This window comes from Sardina pilchardus, chromosome 7 (genome assembly GCF_963854185.1).
Source record: "Sardina pilchardus chromosome 7, fSarPil1.1, whole genome shotgun sequence".
Classification (NCBI taxonomy): Eukaryota; Metazoa; Chordata; class Actinopteri; order Clupeiformes; family Clupeidae; genus Sardina; species Sardina pilchardus.
In genome coordinates, this window is record NC_085000.1 from 29,721,525 (window position 1) to 29,736,527 (window position 15,003).

At 48.1% G+C, this 15,003-nt stretch overlaps 1 protein-coding gene across 2 annotated transcripts in view; it reads right to left on the minus strand.

Annotated features, from left to right (window-relative positions):
• Positions 1 to 15,003, minus strand: part of ube4b (ubiquitination factor E4B, UFD2 homolog (S. cerevisiae)) — a 34,157-nt gene that overhangs the window by 12,784 nt on the left and 6,370 nt on the right. The window contains exons 6-23 of one of the 2 annotated variants that reach the window (XM_062541720.1): positions 14,676 to 14,904; positions 13,996 to 14,418; positions 13,039 to 13,149; positions 11,614 to 11,755; positions 10,933 to 11,033; positions 10,379 to 10,493; positions 9,933 to 10,016; positions 9,330 to 9,386; positions 9,064 to 9,180; positions 6,628 to 6,726; positions 6,193 to 6,306; positions 5,620 to 5,818; positions 4,220 to 4,358; positions 2,877 to 2,976; positions 2,586 to 2,713; positions 2,021 to 2,119; positions 1,439 to 1,674; positions 631 to 757 (exon numbers count right to left, since the gene is read on the minus strand). In XM_062541720.1, coding sequence (XP_062397704.1) covers positions 631 to 757; positions 1,439 to 1,674; positions 2,021 to 2,119; positions 2,586 to 2,713; positions 2,877 to 2,976; positions 4,220 to 4,358; positions 5,620 to 5,818; positions 6,193 to 6,306; positions 6,628 to 6,726; positions 9,064 to 9,180; positions 9,330 to 9,386; positions 9,933 to 10,016; positions 10,379 to 10,493; positions 10,933 to 11,033; positions 11,614 to 11,755; positions 13,039 to 13,149; positions 13,996 to 14,418; positions 14,676 to 14,904 — 2,620 coding nt within the window. The remainder of the gene's footprint in view (positions 1 to 630; positions 758 to 1,438; positions 1,675 to 2,020; positions 2,120 to 2,585; positions 2,714 to 2,876; positions 2,977 to 4,219; positions 4,359 to 5,619; positions 5,819 to 6,192; positions 6,307 to 6,627; positions 6,727 to 9,063; positions 9,181 to 9,329; positions 9,387 to 9,932; positions 10,017 to 10,378; positions 10,494 to 10,932; positions 11,034 to 11,613; positions 11,756 to 13,038; positions 13,150 to 13,995; positions 14,419 to 14,675; positions 14,905 to 15,003) is intronic. The other variant, XM_062541721.1, reaches the window with a different exon arrangement.

Below are 15,003 nucleotides of genomic sequence, written 5' to 3' on the forward strand. Positions count from 1 at the left end.
GACAGGAACAGAGGGGTGAGTGCTCGTTTACAATCCCTCATAACATTAGGATTCTCATCTTTTGTGATTACTCTGGACTTCAATTGCATTATTCTTTTGGTGTTGGCTTATATGCCGTTTCACACGGAGAGAAATGGAATAGAGCATTATGTCCAGTATTCCAATATGTGGTTTAATGTTCTGCATTTCTCATTAGTAGGTCACTTTGACACTAAAAGCATGATGCTACTTCATGACCCTGTATGACATGTCCCAAACATGGATAATGTAAGGCGCCAGGGTTGAGATCACTTCTTGTTTGTTTGGCATCAAATACCATTGGCGTCATTGATTAGGGTAGCCTGGATGTCTCCTGACTCCACTGCCACTCCTGACTCCACTGCCACTGTTACTGAATGATTATCTATCCTTTGCTGCTGTGTACTTTAAGCTGGATAATTTTGTGTCAAGTCAGTGCAATGTGCATCGTGTGTGCCTCTCTCCTGTATACAGCCCAATTAAACTCTGCCTCTTGATTGTACTTCTCCGTGACTGGATCTTGTGTCTCACTTCGGTATGCCATATTTTTACCAACAACACTGAAGCGATGAACACGGATCTAAGCATGTGCCACAGCGATGGCCTACTCACTTGAACTCCTCCAGGAAGGTTCCGTGATGTGCAATGTTCTGCCACAGGCTCTTGAAGATGGTGCTGATGTGATAGCGGATGGTGAACTTGTCATAGAACTCGCTGGTAGCACCGGTGTGCTCCACATCTGCATGTGAACAACATAGGGTTACTTTCAGTTCCAACAATCCTCTTTATTTAAATGGAATGTGTTATCATATTACAATATACTATACTTATATACCTATTTCTCATTTGGCTGGCACTATAACGACTATAGGGCCATTCTTCCTAGTGCAACTCAGTCAATTGCATGCCAGCCCAGCTCCTTAGCCACTACACTTCAACCACCCCAGTGTATTATAAAGCTTAAACTATAGATTGATATTTTTTATTAAACATAACATATATATTTATATTCTACTACACATTCTAATTTACAACAGTAAAATTCCATAACTTTCCTTCCCTGACAAAAGCCCTGGATTTCCATACTTCGGCATACCGACCAATGATCTTGAATCTTCTACTTTTTTTAGACTAGGAGATTAATAAGTAGGCACTGAATAAACACAGTTGGGCTACTCAAGCAAGCAGTAAAGCTATACAAGATATACATCAATGATGAGTGGAAATGTATTTGAATTAATGTATTTTGGCAAGCCTATTCTAAACTGCTACAACATTGCTATTCCCTGACTTTCCAAGTCTGGAATTTCTTAAATTCCATGACATTCCAGAGATTCCATGACCCCTGGAAAACCCTCAACCGTGTGCTCTGTGTATACTCCGACCGCATTCCTCCGAGGCAACTGGATGTGTTTCTCACCGGTGTAGAACTTCATGAGGGCGGGGACCAGCTGATGGATGGCGAGCGGGTGGTTCTCCATCATCTCGAAGAAGCGCTGTGTGCGGGGCTGCACGGCCGGGTTGGTGACGAACAGCACCTCCACCAGCTTAGCAATCAGGTAGGGGTTGCGGATGTAGTTCTGACTGCAGATGAACACGATCAGGAAGGTCACAATGTCCTGAGTGCAAGGCTCGTACAGGACCTGGGGAGAGTACCTGCAAACAAGATGGAGACACACACACCACACACACCACACACACACCACACACACACACCACACACACACCACACACACACCACACACACACCACACACACACCACACACACACACACACACACACACACACACACACACACACACACACACACACACACACACACACACACACACACACACACACACACACAGTGTCAAAACAGCAGGCATAGATTGAGTTGGGACATACTGCTGAGGCGATTCAATTGGTTCTCACAGCCAATTCACAAGCCATTCATATCCAATTCAAAAGCTGATGGCAGAAGATGGACCGAGTCACGGGACAAGAAGGCCCTTTACTTACTGCACAACGAAGAGCAGGAACTCGGCCACGTCCTCAATGTAAAACTCAGGCAGCGCTGCAAAGCTCTTGGGAATCTCTGGGTTGAGAGGCAGCGTCATGCTGGAGCAGACAGGATGTGAACAGGATTTAGGCAGTGGCACTCACAACTGGGATATACTGTATATATATACACACACACACACACACACGTAAATAAAATAGAATAGAATAGAATATATACTTTTTTGATCCCGTGAGGGAAATTCAGTTCTCTGCATTTAACCCAATTTAACCGAATTAGTGAACACACAGCACACAGTGAACACACAGTGAGGTGAATCACACAACCCAGAGCAGTGAGCTGCCTGCCCAACCAGCGGCGCTCGGGGAGCAGTGAGGGGTTAGGTGCCTTGCTCATGGGCACTTCAGCCGTGGTGGACTGGTCGGGGATCGAACCGGCAACCCTTCGGTTACAAGCCTGATGCGCTAACCAGTACACCACGGCTGCCCCCAAATGGACAAGTGGCATAGAATAATAGAATAAGCACAGAGAGGTGTCTGCGTTGGCAGCAGAGGTGGTACGCACTTGGGGTAGGCAGGGTCCACCAGGCGCAGGATGAGCTGAATCACCATGCTGTAGAACTGCAGGCATCGGCGCAGCAGATTCTCGTCCAGCAGCCCGGCGTCTGCACAGGCCTTGGCGCGCACCAGTTTCTGCACAGAGGGACGGGTACAATAGCATGTTAAGAGCACTAAAGCACCACTACACTACGAAAACGCAGACCCCTCAGAGGAGTTATCCCATGAGCAAATGTCGATAAATCTGAACAAAGCAACAAGGGGAAAAAAAAAAGTATTTGGTTGCATGGAGGCCGACCTTCAGCTGGGTTTTGCATCTCTTCAGCATCTCCCTGTGGCGACTGGCCAGGGGTAAGTCCTTCCATTGGCTCTCGCTGTTTTTCAGCTCCTCAACCGTTCTGTGACAGACACACACACACACACACACACACACACACACACTCTTACTTTGTGAACGCTGGGGACATTCTTTCACACAGTGTGTGCAAACCCACCCAGCTCACACGTCTGGAAGAGAAGTCATTAGCTTTGTGTGGGGTTTGTTTGCTTGAGTGCATTTGGCATTTCAGACACCAGGGGGCCCTAGTGGCTCTAGAGAGAGAGAGAGAGCTGCATAATGAGTGGGGGGGGGGGAGAAAAAAAAGAAAAGGAGGAAAAACACATCCAAAAATCGGAGCGCTTCCCTCTCCCTCTCCTCTCCTCTCCTCTCCTCTCCTCCTGGGGCCAGTGTTGTGAAGCGGAGGAGTTGAACGGCTGCCACTAATGCAGCGCTAACCCACATAAGCCGTTATTTCAGGAGATGTCTGGAAACAATGCTACATTAACGGAGCCCTAAGGAGAAGTGCAATAAGGAGTAAAATAATACAGCCTCTCTCTCTCCAGCACAGCAAAAAGGGAGGGGCGGTACAGGGGGGACTTCAGGACTTCAGGGGAGTCCATTTGGGTACTACAGGAGTACTACAAGAAATCGCATTACATGGCCCAAGCTTTGTGCGGCCCATTTTATGAAGCAAGCCTTCAAGACTACCCTAATGAGAACAATGCTTGGACATGCGCTCAGGCAGAACACGACCGCTAACAGACATGGTCATTAACTTTCGTAGTCAGTGCCTGTATCATCAAGTACTATGGACTAATGAGACTCTTAAGACTTTGCGCTCAGTCAAGACAGCCATAATGTACACAAACCTAAACAAGACTTCCACTTTTAAGTGAGCATCACCCAGAGAGGTTTTGTGTGTGTGTATGTATGTGCGTGTGTGTGTGTGTGTGTGTGTGTGTGTGTGTTTAGGGCAGGAGTGGCAAGGGAGGTGTAGTGGATGAGCACACCGTGTAATTCTCCAGGCTAATCTGGTCATTGTGTTAGCAGAGTGCCCCACTGATCTGGAGCAAGCAAAGTAATCCCCTTTGATCGAAAGGCTGCCCGACAACCTTCACATTGTCCCCACAATGTGGATTAAATAAAACAGTGGCCATCTTTAGAGATTTACAGAGGGCCTTATCAAAACCATCTCCGTGTCCCTTACTTTCCTCAATGTGCAACTGTAATGTGATATACAGACAGGAGTCGCCTTCAGGGCAGAGAGAGAAAGAGTGTGTGTGTGTGTGTCTGTGTGTGTGTGAGTGAGAGAGGAAGAGTACCTGTTCAAGTCCCGGATGGCTCGGAGCCTGCGGATGTAGCGCCTGCAGCCGGGCAGGATGGACAGGTGATGTGTGTGCAGCGTCAGGAAGAAACACTCCGTGGGGAACTTTGGCTCCGAGAACTTGGACGGGTTGTCATCTGCGAACGACCACACCAGACCAGACAAGCACGGCTCTCACAGCGAGTCCAACAGGAAGGGAATATTTCATAAGTACAAGGACAGTGCACGGCCCCTCTCAGTTACTCAGTGACAGGCATTTTAAAGGCAAGCGTGCCTTCAGGGAGCCAAGGTCAGTATTTGGTTGCAGATATATTAGCAAGGCTCATAGTGGGGCTTTGTGATGCCCCGGGCAAATTGATCTCTTTTCGGGCTGTTGAAAGAACAGCCTTCATTTAAAACAGACGGACAAGGAACACTGGGCAAATATCTTCTGGGAAGTTTTCTTTTCTTTTGTTTTTGTTTTGTCTACAGAAAAATGAAACCGTGCAACACATCTACAAACACAAACACACATAATCTGCTGAGCACTGCAGCCTATTCACAAAGAGTCCACAATTCTGGCAAAAGGTTACTGACATTTAAGCTCAACCGTCAATCAATTTACAGCCCACACCTCGGCGCTCTTGAAGCAGCGTGTTAATGCGCTGGAGGTGTTCATGGCGCCACTAACTCGAGCCTCTATGGGTGCCTCTCATTCGTCTTTTAATCTATCCTCCCTTCCTTCCTCGGCCCTCGTTCCCACTGATCGAGCTAAAGCATGATCGGGCGGCAACAATGGGATAGCCTGTCCAGTGTTCTTTATAGATCAGTGGGAACGAGCTGGAGGACCGAGGAAGGAAGGAAGGGAGGATAGATAAAAAGACGAATGAGAGGCACCCTATATCTCCCTCCCATTTGCGGAGGCAGGGCTGTGTACACCACAGCACACCCTGAACACACAGCTGAAGGAGCGATAGAAGCAGTGAACTGAACGAGCAAACACTGCCATGGGAATTACAATGACAGGCAGTAGTCTCTTAGACAGTTGTATCCCAAGTGACTTATGTACATCAGCTTCAACAGAGCAACTCGGGGTTAAGCAGAATTATGCCCCCAGACTGTAGCATTGTAGCTGCCGTTCTACTCTGTTGGCTGCAGCAACTTGAGCTAGGTAGCACTGGGGGGGGGGGGGGGGGGGGGGGGGGGGGGGTTTGTACCGACTGTACACAGTGACCTTGAGAAAGAGAAATCTATGCGAAAAATGGCCGGAATTCTTGCTCAAGGACACGGCAACGGCAGCCGGGAATTGAACCCTGAACTCTTCTGACTCCTGCTTGCTAGCCCAGTTCCTTAGCCACCTTGCTACCGCCGCCCCCCCTCATCAGCATCTGCAGTGGGTGTAGCGGCCGGGTTACTCACGCAGCTCGCCCAGCCAGCCCTTCAGCTCCTCCATGGTGGCCTTGAGCCGGGTCTCCTCGGTGCTGACCTGCAGGCGACACTTGGGGTGGAAGATGTAGAAGGGGTCCACCGTCTCCAGCTTGATCTTCATGCTCAGCTGCTGCAGCACCCACAGGAAGTTCAGCATGAAGCCGTCCGTGGAGACCAGCTTGTCGTCCGTCTGTGTGTGTGTGTGTGTGTGTGTGTGGGGGGGGCGAGGTGACAAGAGGGACAAAGGAAGAGCAGAGGCCAGAGAATGAGTGAAAAGCTCATCTCAGTACATCGGTCGAGGAGTTGAAGAAGGTTAAGACCCACACACTACATGCGCCAACATGTACAGGCATCTTACACATACTAAATGTGTCGTTCTAGGCAATAAAGTAAACCAACTGAATCTAATCTGATCAAAATATGTGTTGAAAAGCACTGTTTGACTTGAGACTTGACTGAGAAAAGAGCTGCTGTCTGAGAAAAGTGCAGTTTGAGTTAGACTTTGAGAACGCTGTGATAAATCTGAGAGCCAATGAGCGAGAGCGCGAGAGCTCCGCTGCGCACCTGCATCTGGGCCTTCTTCACATTGCGGTTGACCAGAGCGGCCATGTAGCTGAGGGCGGCCTCCCTCGTCTCCCCGTTCAGCAGGATGTTGTGGAGGATCTTGAAAAGGTCTCCCTGACGTCCAGAAGATAAAAAAAACCACACACAGCACATTCATTTCACGTTTACCAGTCATCGTGTAGGAGTCGATGATCATGCATATAAAACAAAAGCTGCTTGCTGCTAGAGTCATAATGGAGAACTACTGAAACATTCAAACGGGTGAAATGGGGAGACGGGTTCAGCTGATTTACTCTCACTACTCCAGAGAGCTCATTAAAAGCCTTAGTCAGAAGATGAGTGTCAAAGAGAGGAAGGGTACACATACGCAGAGTAGTGTGTGTGTGTGTGTGTGTGTGTGTGTGTGTGTGTGTGTGTGTGTGTTGCAGGGCGTACCCGGGCGGACTCCAGATAATGCTGCAGGGACTGACTGACCACACGCGTGTTCTCCATCGTGATGGCAGGGCCTGAGAAGTACTTATCCCCCACTTTGGTCTGGAACAAACACACACACACACACACACAGAAAGAATGTGAACAAATAAGTCACACTCACCTTCTGCACGAGAGCATACAACTTAAACGACGACAGGTCTAAGAACAACAAAGTCTATTTATAAACAATTACGAGTAAACTTTCATTGGGGACTAAAACAGTCAAAGTAGTTTTGAGAAGGACCATAGCGATAGGGGGAATCTTGCTACTTTAAGCCACTGACAAGATTCAAAACATCATCCCACTCTTGTGATAATGTGGAGAGGGTCCCTATTAGCCTATTTCATAAGATGTCGCCACTGTGTAAACTAACTTCCTCTGGACCAGCTCAGTCTACAGGAAAGACAGAAACAGGAAGATGTTTTACCCTGCCAATTAAGGCATCATTACCATCAACTAGGCCAGACACCTGGACACTGTGAAATTGGCTCATAGACAAACTGAAGTCATTTTAACTTTAAGTGTGCAAAATACCTAGGAAAAAAATCTCTGCACACTTGGATCCATGACAAAAAATGTGTATTTTACTACCAAGCTTTCAGTCCTAATGGTGCATTCCAGACAGCATTTAAACTAGTGGGATGTGGGATTTATCCTACCTCCAACTACGAAAGATGCACTGGAACGCCTGTCGAAGTGGGAGCTCCTACTTGCGAACTCGTAGGAGCTCAACCTGCCCCGACCTCAACAAAATGAAGTGGGAGGATTATGGCGGCGCCCATGGAGACATGCTCCGTGAGAGATAACTTCAAGGAATACGCTATAAACTTTAGGGTAGGGTTGTTTTAGACACAGTAATTAACTTGTTCTTCATATTATGACTTAAAATTGTGTCAACAAAGAATACAGCGTATTGTGAAAGTAACGTTATAACGTTATACAGTTAGCCTAGCCTAATATGCTAACGTTATGACGATATACTAACGTTACGGCGGTCACCCATGTTTTCTAAACCTCCCACTCCAAAATGCTTGGAACGCTTTGAAGTGGGAGGTAGAACCTTTCAGGTAGGGTAGGTCCCACCTCCCACTCGTTTAGATGAGGTCTGGAATGCAGCATTAGACCTTCATCAGGGCATTGCACACCACATACAAAGCAGTTCATTTAGTAGTCTATCAAGGGTTCAATCAGTGTAATCAACAAAGGAGACACACCTGTCTGTGATTACTGAACTACATCTCCCAAGAGGTCATGAGTAGACATATTTGTAGTCTATAGGCCTATTCGGACGGGATTAGTTTTATGGGGGGACGTACAGTAATGCAGGTTTATCATATGACCTCTGTAATATAAATGTCCAATTCGGATGGGACTAGACATCTCTGTCATTTTACTTGACATGGGAGGAGTAACTACGTTTACGTTCTGCCGTCACATCTTCGTCGCTGTGCACGTGATACTTTGCGTCAGGTACGTGCGGCATTTTCAGATTTGAAAGACTACAAGTTGGTTAAACTAGCAAACGTTAGCTTTATGTTATGCCATAAGTAGTTTGAAATGGCTAACAATATAAAGCTAATAGGCAAACTAGCTAACGTCCTATTAGGAGCTACACAGCATGTCATGTTTTCATTCAGACTATGGTGGAATTGTTTTCCAATCAGGATGTGACGAAATATTACAGACATCTTTACAGAGGGTCGCGTTCGCACGGGATTAATATTACCTAAGGTAATTTCTCCGGACCGTTTTACGGAAGGTAAAAGTGTCTGTAAATGTCACCGACATACTCCGTTATGTTTACTGACATGGCGCGTCCGGACGGGACTACATTACCTGGTAATTATTACTTTACCTGATGTCACCCCATAAAACTAATCCCGTCCGAATAGGCCTTAATACCTAATCTCCTTTGTTGATTACACTGATTGAACCCTTGATAGACTAGTAAATTAACTGCTTTGTATGTGGTGTGCAATGCCCTGATGAAGGTACAGTATAAGGACCAAAAGCTTGGTAGTAAAATACACATTTTTTGCATGGATCCAAGTGTGCAGAGATTTGTTTTCCTAGATATGTTGCAGACGTTTTTCTGGCACCTTGGTGTTTGAGAGTGCGGTGTACTACTCTAGAACTTCAAGTGTGCAGAAAGGTATAAAAAGGACAGTTTGTGCAGTCAGTGCATTAACTTACTATTACTCTGTTCACTGCCATCTTGTGAGAAGACAGTCAGTACAAGTCAATTATCAAACTTCTTTCACGTCCACTGACCGTAGTTTGTGTGGCGTTTGGTACTTGACTTGTATGACATGGACTTCACCCAGCAAGATGGCGGCGACCGGAATAAGATGGAAGTTGTGCTTTAAAATGAGAGAGGTAGGGTAAGAGCAACTCACGTCATCCTCTGCAAACACAGACAGGCTGAAGAATGTTCCAAGGAAGGAGAGTCTCTGGACCTCTCGACCCCCGGCCGGACTCAACGGCTCCGGACACCACAGTGGTAGAGTGGTGATCTGTGTGACACACACACACACACACACACAGAGACAGTAATGTTAAGATTCATCAGTGCACGATCATCTCAACCCAAAATGATGACCACAGATGAGAGCAGTCTCAGCTACCTCCACTCTGTGTGTTTTATTGCGTTGCCAGCACTTACCAAATTGCACATGGGATGAGTTTTGCCAAACTTGATTTCACAAAGCTCAGCTAAAGCCTGTCGGGGAAAACAAAAGATCAGATTAGAGAGGGACAAGACAGATTCTGCTCTCCTTTTTAATTCCCAAGATTTCATTTGCAAAGCCCACTTATTGACATTCACAGCAGGGCTCTGGGACATGAATGAGAGCAGATAGAAGCCATCTTAGTCTATCTTTCTAATGTATCTCTTCTTTGTTCTGCTGCCTCGTGGCACTTTGAGGCATCCAAACGCTGGAATTGAATCAGGCGCTGAGATGTCGGCGTGTTTCCTGAGACAACCTTCAGCACCCACACATTCACAGGTCTCTATAGAGCTCACACACACACACACACACACACAGGTACCCTATCCTCACCCACACACACACACTCTCTCTCTCAGTCTTTACTCACAGGTGACCGCGTTCGCACCACTCGGTGCCAGGCACACAAGCACCTCCGTTGGCATGGTACCCAAACGGAGTGGGTGTAGGGGCAGAGGGGTGGGTGGCTTATAACTGGAGAGCAATGCAGCTCACTCAGAGTGAGCGGAAAAGAAAAAAAAAAAAAACGTTGCACTTACCATCAGCGGGTACTTGAAGTTGTCACTGTCAAAGGAACATTCTTTTACCGCCAGGCCGAGCCCTTGGAGGATGGGCACGAAGATCTGCGGGGAGAGAGACGGATGACAAGAGAGCGCGGCGGGGGAGCCGTTAGAGAGGCGAGGCGGAGCAAAAGGGAAAAGGCAGACAAATCTCTCTGACTGGCACGTCAAAAGGGATGCTTGCCCTTTCATGAGCACATCTGAAGACGTTCTAAGCAGCAGGGGGCATATGTAGCCTAGCGTGTTTAGAGCAAAAACAACTGACAGGAAGAATGAGAGATAAGAGGGAGAAAGAGAGGGGGAAAGAGAGGCGGGGGAAGGCAATGAAAACGAAAGAAAGAGGGATACAACAACAACAAAAAAAACACTCAGTGTATTCGCTGTCTGCCTCTCTCCTTCCCTAATCTGCTGTGAGGAGAACGCACCTGTTTGAACACCTCCTCCTCCTGGTGAGTCATGCGGAGGAGCTCCAGGATGAAGCCATACGGAAGGTTCCGGCACAGCATGTAAGGGACCAACAGCGACGACTGCAGCGGAGCCCTAGACGGAGGAAACACACACACCGCTGTTGTCAGGGCTTCCTTTGTAAAACAGTTCCCATGTGAACACATGCAAATTTATATAGTTTGGCTTAAAAAGTGAATCATATTCCAAACAAACAATTCCACACTGGTAGCCACTTTCTTACACACACAGATGTAGACATAGAAATATTACGTCTACAGTACCTATGTCTAAACAAATAAAAGTTAAGAATATCAAAGTCTATACAGTATGTAAGCCATTGAAAAATCCCACATAACCACCTCACCCCACCCCACCCACACCTAACTCCATGAATCCCCCACAACTAAAAACCATCAGAGACTGAGAAGATGAGGTGAGGAAAGAGCAGGTGAGTTGTGTCCGGCCCACTGGGCTGACTGCTGGTGGCAGGTGGCGTATGTGTGTCCGTGTGGCGGAGCAGCTGGGGACTGACCTGGGCTGGGTGAGGGCGCCCTGCAGCACCAAAGCAGCATGGGAAATACACTGGGAGCGAATGTTGCTGAGCAGCTGACTGACACAAGGCTGGCTGCACATCTGACAAGGCAGAGAGAGAACACACACAGACGGGCATGAGGCCAAACAGGTTCACACACACACAGATACACACACAGACACACACACAGACACACACACAGACACACACACAGACACACACACACCACATACATGGGCACAAACAAACAAACACACGGAATTCCCACCCACAGGCCCATATGCAGAGGATCAAATTTCACTTTCAGTCGTTCCTTCAGAAGAATGTTTTTTTTAATCTGATAAGAGTGGATAAAACAAGCCTCAAACCACACCTTATTCATTCCATTTCCTTGTCATGAGACAAATGCCTTCATCTGCTACCGTACCTTGATTTCTATTTAATCTTTAACTTTATTTTCAATTGCGCTCGCATGGGTTATGTGCTTACTTTATCAAGACAATGGAACATTAACACGCCTGTGAGCACATACTTAAGCCGATTGCAGACACATTAACCAGCCATCTCTGCATATCAATTCCCCAAAGCTCTCTTCCAATCACCATAAAGTTCATCACCACAGCCCTCTCTACTGGAGATATGATATCCTAAACCCACATCTCCGCCATCATTGGCTAGTACCTTGGGGGCCTTCCTCTCCTCCATGCCCACACTGTCGAAGCGCTCGATGAGGTAGTTCAGCATCTCCGTCTCCTTGCACGCCTCAATGGTGAAGCGGTCACTGCCCGAGTCCGACACTGATGGCCCTCCTGAGGCACCCAGGCTGCAAAACAACAAACAATAAACAAATAAACAATCTCAAACGAGCAGGGACGTTGGAGGGGGGGGGGGGAGCACACAGCAGTAGCAGTAGCAGTAGTAGTGAATTTTGGCCTCCTAGACAGAGAGGAGAGAGAGGGAGGGAGGGAGGGAGAATGAGAAAATGAGAAAGACGGAGAACGAGAGAAATAACAAGGGTTCAGAGAGAGGCCATTCTGATTTCCCCCCTGAAAGGGAAAATGTCATCTGCTCCCCACTGTGCCGTAAACAAATCCTCCAAAGCCTTGTTGTTGAATACAACAGCCAGCGATCACCATCAGACGACTTCATTTACACTCTGAGGTCTTATAAAGCCTGACTGCAATCACGGGTTTTCAACACATACACACACACCACTTCGATGCAGGGGAAATGTTGAGGGAGTCGAGGCATTCTGCAGCTGCTTTACAAGTGGAATCTGGTCTGCCTCAGCACATCACACACACACACACACACACACACACACACACACACACACACACACACACACACACACACACAAAGAACGCCTGCGGAACGGCGAGATCTTGTGACAAATGCGTGGTTAGTGGAGGATTTCACAGGCACATTGGAAGCCTGGCCAGAGAAGATGAGCTGCAATGCTTCACTCCACAGCAGAGGCCTACCAGACCTGCATTAGTAGTGTTACTGATCCAACAAAGTCCAGAAGAACCCTGTTCTGACACCTCACTATGTGCACCTCTCCATGATACATCAGTCCATATTAGTTCATGTCCAAAGCGTAATGCAACAGATGTCGTTTTCATTAAAAATGTAATTTATTTGTATTTTTGTAATTGACATCTATATAGATTTTTGTTATACAAGACCATACAAAAAAACTGATTTGACCATGACCATTTGAAATGCAGGGGCTTGAACTAAAATGCTGCTAGCTTTTCAAACATGAAACAAAGTAAGTTCAACCAAACTCTTCTGAAGGCCAATGCAACAGACAAGCTCAACGTACAAATACTACAACATCACAGTGCATACATCTGATCAGGGCATACGTCTAACTATTAATGGCAACGGACCCCTGCACTGGGCCAATCTACCAACAGCCCAGACCTAAGGTTATAAAGGACTCTTCACACCCGCTATCTAAGTAGCCCAATAGTGGAGGCCAGCTATGCTGTAGACAGCAGCTGTATTAGTGGCCAGGCAGCACGCAAAAGCATGCATGGCACACACACACAGGAGGGGGGCGACCCCCTCGGACGCGAGCAGGCAGCACCGCGCCGGTACCTGGAGCCAAACTGCACCCGAGAAAAATCCTCCTCCTCCTCCTCTTCCAGTTCTTCATCACTGCTGTCGGGAGACACGTCGGAGAGGGCGAAGAAGAGGAGGGAGAAGGGGCTAGATCACCGAGAGAGAGTGAGAGTGAGAGGGAGAGAGACGAGACAGACAAGAGCAGGAGTGACAGATGACAAAAATAACAGAACAGAACGGGAGAAAGATGAGAAGAGACCATAAATCAGACAAAAGGAAAAACAGCAAGTAGAGGGAGGGAGCAAGGCATGATGGGAGATAGGAGAAGGGACTAATTCTTATGATGATGCCCTTAATACATTAAATATATTTATTCCCAAATGAATATCATAATATATCCATTTCAAATCTAGCATTAGACACTAAACAATATCTCCAAAATTGGCCGCTTTTCAAAGCATGTACCTGAAGTCTTGACTATTTCTGCTGTTGACGATAGTCAAATCATGCACTAAGCAAACACCACAGGCACTTTCACAGCAGCTCTGTTAGTACTGAAGTGTGTTAGCTGGGGGAAATGGCTGAGGGGCATTTCACAAAACAAGTTTTCTGCGTTAGTAAGATCACTGTGCTAAGTGAATCCAAAAACTCCAGACTGAATGTCCTGTGGAGATCCTGCTTTGTGAAAAACACCTTTAAAAGGAAAAGCCATCTTACAATGTCTTCCTTTAACTAAAAGGATAAAGGGTTAGGTATACAAGCATTAAGAATGTCTAGCCTCTTTGAGGCAAATAATCAACACTCCAAACCATCACTGGGTATTAATAATTAGGTGCAGTGCACACAAGAGACTGCGTGCAAATGACTCAGTCTCTATCTCTGCAGTTAAGCCCAAAAAGGGTGAGGAGAGGGGAGGGGGGGGGGTTGTTCATCAACTGGATTAGCCGTTTTAGTTGCCACTGCCTCACAAGGCACATACAAATCAGGCGGTACCTAGAGGGCATCCTGGCAGCAAGGGCAGTCCGTCTGGCCCTGGCACTGGGGGAGCTGGGTGGCAGCAGGGGCAGGGGCATGGAGCCCGGTTGCCGCTGGCGGGGGGAACTGAGGGAGGCCGTCAGCGGGCTGAAGGACGGGCCCTGCCCCGGGGTGGGGGGCCCCGTGGACCTGGGGCTGGGGCTGGGGATGGGGATGGGGCTGGGGGGCACGGCGGAGGCCGAGCCCCAGGGGGAGCTGAGGGAGTAGGGCCGGTAGCGCTGGGAGATGGGCAGCGGGGAGGTGGGGGAGCCCAGGGCTGCTGGGCGGGGTGGTGGCGGGTCGGTGGGGGAGAGAGGGGTGGTGGGGGTGGAGGAGGTGGACGACGGAGCGCTCATTCGTGCTGGGTTCAGGGCCAGAGGATGGGGACTACACCCATACAGACTGGAAAACAGTGACAGTGAAGAAAAGATTTGGCAGAAGAAAAACAGAAAACACATACACACACACACAAAAGTAGACTAACTAAAGTTCGACAAGTAAGAGTAAGCCGAGAAATGGTGGTGAAAAACATCCACAACAAGACTAATGAAAGGCGAGAACAGACACAGAGAACCTGACCACAGAGGAATGTGGATGGCCATCAGGAAGAAGCCATCAGGAGAGAGGCCGGGCCCGTCAGGCTAAAGAGCTGCACTTGCCTGGATAGAGAGCCGGCACCGAAGGAGCCGGCGCACGGCATCATGGGACTGCTGCCCTGGCTGGAGGGCGGCTGCAGGGTCAGGTGGTGGTCGGGGGATTTGGCAGCGGCGATTGGCTGGGACGTGGCGGTCAGGCTGGCAAAGGGGTTGTGGTGGACCCGCGACTGGGTGGACATCATGAGAACCTCCATCAGGATTTGACCGATGAGGTCTTTGAAATCCGAGTAGACTGGGGGAGGGTAAGGTAAAGAGAAACAGGCTATGACGCAAAAGTATCACAATTTCTGCCCAGCGGCCTTGCTAGACAGGCGTCCCAACAGGACCGTCC